The 12,196-nt window shown below is 39.0% G+C and overlaps 1 protein-coding gene across 4 annotated transcripts in view; it reads left to right on the forward strand.

Annotated features, from left to right (window-relative positions):
- ABCC8 (ATP binding cassette subfamily C member 8) overlaps window positions 1–12,196 on the forward strand; it is an 85,576-nt gene that overhangs the window by 18,688 nt on the left and 54,692 nt on the right. For all 4 annotated transcript variants that reach the window (XM_086748031.1, XM_086748030.1, XM_086748033.1 and 1 more), the window contains 2 exons: window positions 3,881–4,045; window positions 6,063–6,218. In XM_086748031.1, coding sequence (XP_086604157.1) covers window positions 3,881–4,045; window positions 6,063–6,218 — 321 coding nt within the window. The remainder of the gene's footprint in view (window positions 1–3,880; window positions 4,046–6,062; window positions 6,219–12,196) is intronic.

The following is a 12,196-nucleotide window of genomic DNA, read 5'->3' on the forward strand; positions in this document are numbered from 1 at the left end:
TTTTCTAAAGCTTTGTCGTAGTTTAGCCCTGCAGACTACGCAGTCTCTCTCTCACTCCTCCCACCCTCCAATGGAATAGGGAGAGATAATATGCGAAAAAAAGGCTCAAGGTTTGAGATAAGGACAGGAAGAGATTCTTAAATTTACCATTATGGGCAAAACAGACTTGACTTGGGGAAAACTATTTGTTTATCATTAAAACTAAAGCAAGATAATGAGAAAGAGAACAAGATCAGTTCCCCTCATCCCTCCCTCTTCCCGGGCTTAACGTTATCTCTACCACCTTCCCCCCGCCCCGAGCGGCACAGGGATGAAGAGGGAATGGGGGTTATGGTCAGTTCATCACTTGTTGCTTTATGCCGCTCCTTCCTTCTCAGGGGAAGAACTCTTCACATTCTTCCCCTGCTCCATCGCAGAGTCCCTCCCACGGGCTGCAGTTCTTCATGAAACTGCTCCACCGTGGGGTCCTTTTTCCACGGGGTGCAGTCTCTCAGGAACAGTTGCCCCAGAGCAGGCCCTCCACAGGCCACAGCCTCCTTCAGGCATCCACCTGCCCCAGCGTGGGGTCCTCCATGGGCTGCAGGTGGATCTCTGCTCCTCCGTGGACCTCCATGGGCTGCACGGGGACAACCTGCTTCACCATGGGCTGCACCACAGGCTGCAGGGGAATTCTGGCCAGAAACCACATTACTCCTCCCCCACCTTCTTCCCTGACCTTGGTGTCTGCAGCCGTTCCTCTCACAAGAAATTCTTCACAATCAGGCTCAGGCAGACACCTCTCAGGTTCTCTTCACATCTCCTTTCCTCTCCACTTCTTGCAGCCTGGCCAGGCCAAGTTGGGCCCAGTCGGCCACCTGGCAGGAGGCCAGAGAGTGAGCTCCACAAGGCTCGCGCCTCCCCTTCTTTCCTTCCCCTTCAGCTTCTTCACATCTTCTCCTTTTTTTTTTTTTTTTTTTTTTTTCTGTTTTTCCCCTTCTTAAATATGTTATCACAGAGACTTATCAGGGCATGTTCTGCTACTAGTCGGCTCCGCCCTAGGCCCGGCCGAGTCCACTGGACAAAGGGGAAACTTTCAGCAGTTTCTTACAGAAGCTGCCACCGTACTCACTCTTCACTAAATAGAACGAAGACAAGCTTCCAGGCTAAATGTAGGGGCTTGAGTCTTCCTTCTTATTCTGCAGAGTTAAAGGAAGAATAAATTTACAACCACAGTTACATCTTGCAAGGGTCAAAGGCAAGTGAACTTGATTTGAAAAGCTGAACTTGTAAGACTGTAAATAATCTGGAAGAGAGACTCACTTTTACTGCACCATAGACTTTTTGTAGTATATAAAGCTGCTGTAGCCTCTTTGAATTACTATGGGATAAATTATAATTTAGGGCTTTAAATCCTTTTAAGGTACAAATAACTAAAACTGTAGTTAAATGTCTCTTTATCTGAACATGATTACTGACATGTACCATAATTGTTCAGAGTTTTGCACTTGATACAGATTTGAAGAAATAAGTACACCCAGCGGTTGCTTGCATTCTGTTGATTTGAGTTTGAAGACTCCATAAACTTGAATACTTTCTCAGAGGGATTCTCTGAGGGCTAATTACTTAATTAGTTCAGTGGCCCTACAGACTGCAGAAATGTTTATGTACATCGAATCTGGGTGAAGTCAAAGTACTAAGCTGAATTGGATAATATTATCATCTGACAGTTTACCTTAGAGAGCAATAAATAAATTATTGAATGAAATAGTTTTATTCCTTGTTTTCAAAGCATGAAACAGCACTGTTGAGTGTCACTAATGGAAATTTTCCATGTTCTTATAAGTTCTTGCACTGTACACTGTATACCTACATAAAAGTAATATATGACTGTCAAGATGCCTTCTTATGAAATAAGGAACATTTGCATGAACAAAGGTTCACAGGAATGGAATCATCATTACTTGCTTTTCTTTGTGTCCAGCCTTGGTCTGAATCTCAGTAGCTTGTAACAAATGCTACGTAAGTGGGAAAAGGGAGTAAACCTAAGAAATCCTAAGAAGTCCATCTGTGTTGTGTAGCAGACAACAGTCCTTTGACAGCTGCTTAGTTTGGCCAGTGTTTGAAGAAGAGTCAACTGAATTTATTTAGAAGTGGTCAGATATCTATGGAGAATGACTCTTTGCTGTTGATGAATGGCCTCCCAGTCACCTCAAGTGGTGGTTAAACCATTGCGTGGACACATCGGACTAATTTCCCCTCATGAGAAGGAATATTGGTATGGGAGGTGGGAAGCACTGTGTCAGGAAACTTGTACTGGATGTGTTCTTGTAAGCAAGCACTCTTCTCCTGGAGTAAAACAAAGGATCCTTTAAAAAACTATTTTGTTCATTATTTTGTTTACTTGTTTGCAAAGGTAAGCATACATTTCTCTGCTTTTAAGCCTGAAAGTTACTCTACTGATGTCAGGGGGATAGATAGTGTGCCTACTACAGCAATGGCAGGAACAACCAGGAATGTCAAAAGATGGAGTAAAAAGAAATGGAAAAAATACCCTAAGACTTTGGTTCCTCAGGAAAATGAAGTGATCTATTGGGTCACCACTGCTGAAAGGACTTGCTGTTCCTCCTTTCACATTCCTTGTCACCTCTGCTCCTGTTCCCTCCTTTGCTCTAGCTCTGGCACCGACTGGACAGTTCTGGGGTCTGATTTGGCCCATTAAACTAAAAGAAAAGTAGCAGATTATTTTTTTTTCTTGGGCTGATTTTCTTCTGTTAGTGACTTAAATTGGCTTGGAAAGAGATCCAGTTACCTTCCAAACTAGTGCACAGTAAGCAACAGAAGCATGCAGGTTGGAACAACCCAGGTGCAATTAGGAGGAAGTTCATTCCTCTTTCAGCTGGCTCAGCCTCACAAAAGCACAGCTTCAAAAACTAAGTTTAACCTCTCTATTAACTTATCATGTGGGGTTTCTGTAAACAGTTAACTGCAACGTGCAGATCACATCTAATAAAACGTACAGACAGTGAGAGTTTGTGAAATACAGTTTATTAAGTGTTATAGCAGTTGTGAAAATATCAACAGCAGAGAAACTATTTAAGCAAGAAGAAATGTACTGAACAAGGAATACAGCAGAAGTGTAAATTACAAGGAGCCCTCTGAGAGGGAATAGAAAGAGACCTCTTCCTAATTTTGCCTTTAATGGCAGTGTAAGCCACCAATCAAAGTTTTGAAGGAGCCAAGGGGAGAAAGAGGAAGGCAGAGACATTTTAGTTTCAGAAGGCTTCCCAAGGTGAGCCAGCCTCTCGACTAGTTATGGCATCAAAGGTGTCTGGTTGTTAAAAATAATCTAGAATAAATACAGTGATTTGCCAGTAAGCTATAGACACACTTCAAAATGCACTTTGGTGATCTCATGAAATTGCTAGGAGGTAATGACCATAAATAAAAATACTGAACGAGATGCTGCAAACCAAAATAAGGTGCATATTTCCAAGAGCTGGAAGGATGTGTTTTCGCAAGTTGTGATGGTCGTTTTAGTGCTCGGTAACCTGAGGTGCTAAAATACAGAGACTAATTTCGGCAAAAAGACGTTAACTAGTCCTTTCTGACGATGGGCAGTGCATATCTTTTAGCAAACGACCATATGGAGTTGCGCAAAGTGTCCTACAGTTTTGGACGGATATCAGAAATCCTATAAATGTCATTCTGCATTTAAATAAAGCTTACTGAGTTGGCACATTATATGACTGTTTCCTTGAATTGATAATCGGTGAGGTTTCAGAAAAGGCTGGGAGCACTTTCAAAGTAATAAACTGTGGTTGTCTCTGCTTATTAATTATGCAAAACTCATAATTAAATTACCATTGCACCTGATTCCTAACTTTCTTTTTTTTTTTTATAGACTAAAATTCTTGGTGTTTTCTTTATTTCGTCTCAAGAGTTCCTGTCCAATGCTTATGTTTTGGCTGTACTCTTATTTTTTGCCCTTCTATTGCAAAGGACATTTCTCCAAGCATCGTACTATGTTGCTATTGAAACTGGAATCAATTTGAGAGGCGCAATACAGGTAGCCAATATATTATTAATCAACCTATTTTCATACAATCATATGTGTACTTTTAAATACAAATTATAAGTATAGTCGTTAAATTCTGAAACACTTCTCTTGTGAAATGTATTGAATGTAACCATTGCGATTAAAAATTGTGTTAAATTAGACCTGCATTCTCTTTCCCCTGCATCTTATTTGATGATTTTGTATAAACTTATTTGTATTATCTAATACTGTATTTTTTCTTGCCTTTGAGCATAAATTTGCTTGCTGACAGTAAAACTGAATGTAACTTTTGAAATAATTTCTGTTGTGAACTACACCTCTCCCATCTCAAAGGTGCGTTTTTGTAACATCCCATGCAAATAATACAGCTTTAAAATGTCTTGTAAATGTACTTTGGACAAAGGGATAGGTTATATTCCCAATGCATGGAGTAGTGTCTTATTCCATGGGTCATACCACAAAGTCTACAAGGCATTGCGGAGTCTGTAATTACCAAACTGAAGTAAGATTGGTAAAATGGAGTCTGTAATCGTTGTATAATTGTGAACAGCAGATCAAAGTTTTATGCAGTATTCAAAGATCTGTGCCTGGAAATGGGAGAATTAGGTGTAGGGTTACAGTGCGGTATTGGCAAGTGCACTGGCTGAAACCTGCCCTCTGACAGCTAGAAAGCCAGCGTTATGAGTTACACTATTTATCCACTGAGCTACAGAGATCCTGTGAGAGTCCGTGGGATAGATGGATGCTTTCAATAGCAGCATAATTGTTTAATCCTCTTTTGATCTTACACTTGGAAGCACTTAGCTGTCAGACTTCTGGATTCCATCCATTGGTTTTCCCTTATTATAGTGAAGTAGAAAATTCCTAAAGAAATAAAGATTTAACCCAAAATATATATAAAGCAATTGCATGCTGTGTATCGATCAGAAAAGCTGCAGCTAACTGAAAAATACATAGACCACAGTAAGTGTAAAAGGGGAATTGTTGGAAAATAGTGCTACATTAATTTTGTTTAAGAAAAGATTTATGTTCTCTGCACTGAATATGGAACAGAGGCCCAGATAATGCCAGTTGGACCATTCAAATTGGAAAATTTCTAACCATCACTCTAAGCAGCAGAATTAGTATTAATGGCTATCTCTGTACCAGTATTTTTATACAATTTTTTTTCCTATAATTTATCAGTTTTCTTTAAATCTTTCTTTAAACTTTTTCCTCCTCTATGTAAACCTGAACCTGTTCAACGTGCCCTGTATGACTTTATGCTCCGTGACAGACAGCTGGCACTTGATCCGAAGGCATTTACTGAATCAGGGTGCCTCCTGTCCGCAAAGTCTTATGACTGCAAAGCATCACTATGTAGCCTTTTACCAAACCAGCTGGTAAAAGTACACTTTCATTATTGTGTATTAAGTTATTTTTATACATGGTGCCTGATTCTGCACTGAGGTAACTATTTAATTCAGTACAGAATCAGACCTGTTACATTAGCTGTCTGTGAATTAAACCTTGTAATGGGACTGAGCTCCCCAGCCAAAATGTAGTAAAATTATCAGTCAGGAATGTGGTCCTGAGGTTGGATGGGACCTGAATCAGTTGTCAGAGAAAAATAGCAAGGATTATAATATATTGACTATTACATACTGAATGTAATTTTTTTTTATTAGCACTAGTTACAGGAAGGGCACCCCCATGGAGAAGCTGGAGGTATAAGTCATAGTTGTTTATATGGTTCTTGGGCCTTTTGGGCAATAAAGGTTTAATTTTCTTATTGATCCACAGGGATGCAAAAAGAGAGTACTTAGACAACCATTATGTACCTAATTGCACTGTGCTTTCTGTGGGTGAAGAATAAGACAGTAGCTTAAAATTTTTCATCGTAACACAAAAGGCCAAACTTTAATCTCTTCATTCAAGTTACTGGGAACGTTGTTTTTCCTCAGCATGCTGGACTGTGCTTGTGTTAGATGGAGCTAGAAATCTTATTTTATTTCTGTATGCTAACACCTTTTGATCTCTCTTCCAGACAAAAATATACAATAAAATTATGCAGCTTTCAACCTCTAACATGTCTATGGGGGAGATGACTGCAGGCCAGATCTGTAACCTGGTTGCCATAGACACAAATCAGCTGATGTGGTTCTTTTTCCTCTGCCCTAACCTTTGGGCTATGCCAGTACAGGTAAGGAGATTGAATGCGCTTTTGTTATTAATATGCATCGGTCTGTAGTGATTGATTGCTATGAATTTTATGAAAGTAGAGATATTAAAGAAGTTAAAGAATAACTTCAAATAAGATTCAAGCTGTTAATATCTGGAAACATTGTATGTAATAAATTTCATATCTGTGATGGGACTCTAGGTATTTAGCATTGTGTTAGGATCTTGACTGCTGCCAAACATGCTTTGTGTTTGTAACAGTAATTTATAGGGTGCAACAAGTTGTGTTATTCCAGTGCATTCATTTATTACATTGGGGAGTTAACTGGAATGTATTGCAGTCATTTGTTTTCTGAACCTCATGAGAAGCAAGAAAACTAGCAATTTATGAAAAAATCTGATCGCTTAAAGATGCTCCTTTGGACATCCCCTAAAAGTACTGCTGCCTCATAGATGACAAATTCTAGCATATGAAATTCCACAGATTCATTTGTTACATGAAATGGTTTTGCTACTTTATTCTCTCTGTTGTCTTTGCTCTCCTGTCTCTAAATACCACTCTCATCCTTTCAACCTCCTTTCCCACATGAATGGCAGGGGGGCAGATCACCATTCTGAGTCACGCGTGATTGCCTGGTGACTCCTGGTTCCATGTCCTGTAGCCTCATAGCATGTGTAGTGCCCAGTGAAGTACAAGTGCCTTATCATGAGGAAAGCAGAGTTTCATCTCAGAGTGTACTTTCATGATTTATTTAAATTAATCTAACCCTGTTTCCTTACTGAAAGGGGTGTTCGTAGGCTATGTCCAGCATGGAAACACTGTATTTTTCCCTCCTTCACTGTTGCAGCTCTATAGATTGTGCATTGTGTCACATGAGCTTGTGAGGCTGCTGAAAAATGAATCTGATCACAACCAGTCTTAGTGAGGTAGCATTCCTCTGAGCCTGTGAAGCGGTCAGTCTCAGTGGATGGCTGTGTGATTAAGTTTATGCTAGTGAAAGGGTAGAGCAGACACAGAGTAGTAGGAGGTCAGAGCAATCTCAGTACAACCTTAGATCATTTCTCAAAGTTTGCCCTTATGTGAAACAGTGGAAAACTGCAAATTAGTTTGGAAGAGCTAGTAGTTAAACAAAACCATAGAAACCTCCTGCACTTCCATTTAGGAATTCCTGAGAAAACTGACAGTAAAGCACATAGTTTCATCCAATATTAATACATTACCCTGCAGTTCTTCTTTCTTCCAGCTACTCAGTGTATTTTTGTTGAGAGTACTTCAGTGGTAAAAGTAAATACAAACGAAAGAGGCAGCAGAGTTTACATTCACTCGTATCATTTAGTTTCCAAAACATGATGACAGTGCCATTGTATTCATGTTACAAAGGTGGTCTGGTTCCAGGACTACACAGAGGCTGATTTGGCTGGTGTGGAAGTCAGAAATCTGCAAGTAATCTGCCCAGCAGCTTTGCCTGCTCTTGCCAAAAAATGAAATAGTTTTCATGGGACTGAATATGGACTGCAACTGGCAGATGATATGTCCGGTTAGTTTCTAACATGGATTTAGGAGTGTTTCTTAGGAGTCCATCAACATCTGATACTAGTGATTTTCTTCTATAAGGTGTTGAGCATATAAGAATACTACATTGGAAAGTTGGGTTTGGGGAGGAAAAGCCAGCCATTCAGGTGATTATGTAGGTTATATGAATGTCCTTCGGAAAGTAAGATGCTAGACTGCTGGCCATCAGGAGATTGGGATTCTTTTCCAAAGATACATATTAGAATTGAGTGGGTTTTCTGGTTGTTCCTGTCAAAACCAAGAGGTTTTGGTCAAGCATCTACAGGTCAAATGAGCAAGTCCTCCTTTATGATGGTCTTAAAATAATCTAATTGCATGGTAAACCAGATTAACTTCCTAACCTGGAAAAAAGCCCTGGTTTAACTATTTTGCCTGGTTTTTTTTTTTTCCTCACTGAGGAAAATACTGGGGAGGGGCAATGCAGGTCCTTCTTCATTTCAGTGACTGTGAGTTCTTGAATGTGTCTTATGTCCTCTTGTGTAGTCTCAGTCTTTGGGAAATATTTGTTGTCTGGAAAACCCCAATTAGTGTCCTCTTGAAATACTCTGGGAGTCTTCATACTTTTGCTGTGTGTTTGAAACCTAATATGTTACCATATGTCTTCTAGTATCTCTGTAGTAGTGAGGGGTAGATTGCTTCTGAGACTGCAGTAGGACCTGGAGGAAGAAGGAATCAGTCTGAATCTCTGGTAAAACCCTAATATGAAACCTAATATGTTACCATATGTCTTCTAGTATCTCTGTAGTAGCGAGGGGTAGATTGCTTCTGAGACTGCAGTAGGAGCTGGCGGAAGAAGGAATCAGTCTGAATCTCTGGTAAAACCCTCACTGACTCCAATAAGAGTTGTGTAAAGCGTCAAGTCGGAATAGCGAGCACATCAAGGTGTAAACAGTCAGCAGCTTACTAACTGATGACTTCTTTCAACTGTGCTTTCAGGCCTGGGTTTGCATTTGCTCTATATGTATGAGCTGTATTTAACTATACTTGTTAAAATATTAAGATTTAAAGTGCTTGTAGTCATATGAATGCAGGTCGGTGTGGCTGCATTCATGCAGTATAAATGAATTTGTCTCTTTCTTGTGCAGGAGTAACTGCATTGGGGCATAGACTAGTTTCACTGATCTACTCTGGAGAGTCTTATATGCTAGTTAAAAACTTTTTACTTTCTAGAATTAAAAACGGGTGATGGATATAGCAATTATCAGCAAGAACTGAAAGAAAGAAACTTGTCATATTTTTTAGCATCATGTTGGTTTCGCTGAAACTGGGGAAGGGGGGGGTGGAATGGGAACCAGATTATTTAAAATCTTTAAAAAGTGGAGCAAGAATGCAATGATCAGGGAACTAATATTGAATTCTACTTGAAAAAGAGAATACAACTATAATGAAAAGAAACTGATGTGAAATTTCATATTAAATAAGATTACATGTTCACAGTTTGTTAGTAGTAATTTGAATATATGAGTATTTTTTCCTCCATTTACTAGAGGTACCCTGCAGTAAGAAGTCAGTGACTGAAGGCTGCTAAAATGATATTGCTGAAAGAGCAATGAGGCATTAAGAAGAGTCCACCCCTTTAATGATAACATTTAGGGTCCAATTAGCCTCTAGGCTTAGTCTCCATTGTAAGTCTGTTAGTAAAACAGGCTATGTGAGGTGTACCGATTTCATGTACGCTTTTTTGTAAGATCGCTCTGGCAGCTCAGGGTAGAGAGAGCTTTAGTGCAACTGAGCATTAAGCCAATTTCATTGCATATTGTGCTGTAATGTGCCAGAAGTCACGAACTCATAAAGATTTCCTGACAGTCTTCTGAAAATATTATTAAATTGGCATTAAAACTCACCCTGCTATGCTCCTTATTAGATCAGGACAATCAGTGTCAAAGTACACTCCTGTTTTGTGGCTGGTGCACGCATTGTAAGGCACAAATCAAGGAGTCATGGCGGCCACAAAGGTTTCTCCAAAACATATTTCCACAACATTAATTCAATACCTTGTTTTATGAGGCAGTGAAAGCCATTAATGGATGCTTGAGAGATGGCTAATACAAAGTTGAATAAGCTTAATTATTTTTTAAAACAGGTTTTTAATTGTTTTGTAGCTCTTAACCTAAAAATCAGCATTTCAGCATCTGCTCTGGATTTTGTAATTATCCTCAACTTAGAATACCTAGCCATTCATAACAAACTAGGTTTTCTGCACAGTCCAGATAATTTGAGCCCCATCTTTGCTCTGACTGGAGTCAATAGGAGCTTTATCATTGCTGTTTGAAGGCAATTGAAATCCATGAAAAGAGGTCTGGGGATGTCCATCAATTGAAAAATGCCCTCAGTAGGCTTGGCTCAAACCCTGGGAGCAAAATGTGGCTCTATAAAGGCTCTCGCCCCGCCTCCATTTTGTAAACACCCTTGTTTGATTTCATAGTGATTATTAAAAAATCCTGTGTTCTCATATCTTTGGCTCATTGGCAGGGATAGCTTACAGTTGTAATGAAAGAACATTTGTCTTTTTCAAAACTGGCTACAAAGCAGTTTCTGGCTGAAAGTATTTGCTGTCTTCAGTGAATAATCAAGACAAAATAACCAAAGGTATTGATGAGTTTTTTGCTCGTGATACATATCTCTGGCAGGTAAAAGCTTTGGGATTTTGGTGAAAGGGAAGCAAAGTGTTTCATTACACAGTTTGTTAAAAACACGACTGTTACCTTCTCAGAAATATTAATGAGAGCCTTCCCACCTGCCAGATACTGTCCTCCTGCAGTTCAGATATTAACTACATACTGTTTATTCTTGACTGTGTATTATGCGGTATGATAAATATAGAATTACTTGCAATAATGCTTACAGATTTCAGCACTTTTCAGATGCAAGTATTCACACACTTAAATTGAGAATATATCTATTTTTTTGTCCCATACATGATAAATATATTTAAAAGTTTGCCCTTATTGTCACAATATAAAGAAGATGAAAATGGGATTCTATTGAAAACATTGAATTTTTATTGCAAAGGCTGACCCTTTCAATAGCCAGGATGGCAGAGGGTGGGGGGGACACGGCTCAGCTGTGAGCTAGCAACTCCCTCCAGATCCTCTAGCTAGAATAGCTCTCACTTGGTCTGTATGAGAAGCTGAGGCTCTGTTTCTAGGACCAGCCAGTCCCATGATGTCCTTGACAATCAGCCAGTAGAATCATAGAATCATAGAATGGTTAGGGTTGGAAGGGACCTTCAAAGGTCATCTAGTCCAACCCCCCTGCAAGTAGTTGGGGAAAGCAGGGGGTCGGTGTTTTGCATTGATTTTGTAGTTTTGAACATCTCTTAACTGTGCACTGTTCAAGGCTTTCCTGGTTTTTGAGTGCCTAGATTGTCTGCCATGAAGCAGCAGTTGGGAATGTAAAGACTGAGACCATTTCATGTTTTGGAGGGGAGCTCTGTGAGGGCTATCTGACAGAGGCCTTGCATGTTTTCTTTGGCTTCATCCACTCATGGATTTCCTGACTTCAGGTAGAAGCAGATTGCTCACTTACTTGTCACTAAAAGATTTTTAATTTACAATTTAACCTTTGCTCTTATTAGATTTGTGGTGTGTATACAGTGGGACTTGACTTTAATGTTACTGCATGTTTCCTAAGTAAATACTGTGATTCATTTTAAGAATCACATTTTACTATAGTTCTTCTGCAGTGAGGCATCAAAGGATTGTTAGGAAAAAAAAAGACACCTGTATTTTCTCACTCTCAAACTCATGAAAATGTCAAGATGGAAATGTGGAAACTAAAGACTCTTTTTTTTTTTTTTCTTTTTTTTTTCTTTTTTTTTTTTTCACAGAAACACTCAATTCTCATAAATATGTGTGGGAATGGATGGGCTTATGACTAATGAGCTTCGAAATGATGGAAGAATGTGTTTCTGTCAGGGTTATGAGAGTAGGCAAATATAACAAGATAATGCTTTAAGGAAATTTCCATTTTTTTCTTTTAATTAAGGGAAGTGATGTATGAAATTAATGTTCTATCACTATGTCTTCTGATTAATTTATCAGCTTATACTTATATGGAGTGTCAGTGCTCCAGATTGTTCAGGAGTCAGTCATTAGAATAGTGGTAATTAACATTAGTAGCTTGTATATCTTGTTTGCATTTATTCAGCTGCTTACAGTAACCCTTTCCATCCAGACTGTGGCTCTCTAGATTCTTATTTATATAAAGACAAACCTTTTCTTCTTAAGCTGTTTCTCTAACCCTTTTTTAACAGTCATCACCAGTCTGGTACTGAGCATCCTTAAAACAATTCCTTGCAAGTTTGTGTTAGAGTTTATTTGAAGTGGAGGTTCTTAGTGATATGATTTATTATATTCCTTTCTTATCTACTGGTCAGGAATAATGTCATGTTAACATTTACAAGATCAGTTGTATTTTTAATAATA

Source organism: Chlamydotis macqueenii, chromosome 5 (assembly GCF_036417535.1).
Source record: "Chlamydotis macqueenii isolate bChlMac1 chromosome 5, bChlMac1.mat, whole genome shotgun sequence".
Taxonomy (NCBI): domain Eukaryota; kingdom Metazoa; phylum Chordata; class Aves; order Otidiformes; family Otididae; genus Chlamydotis; species Chlamydotis macqueenii.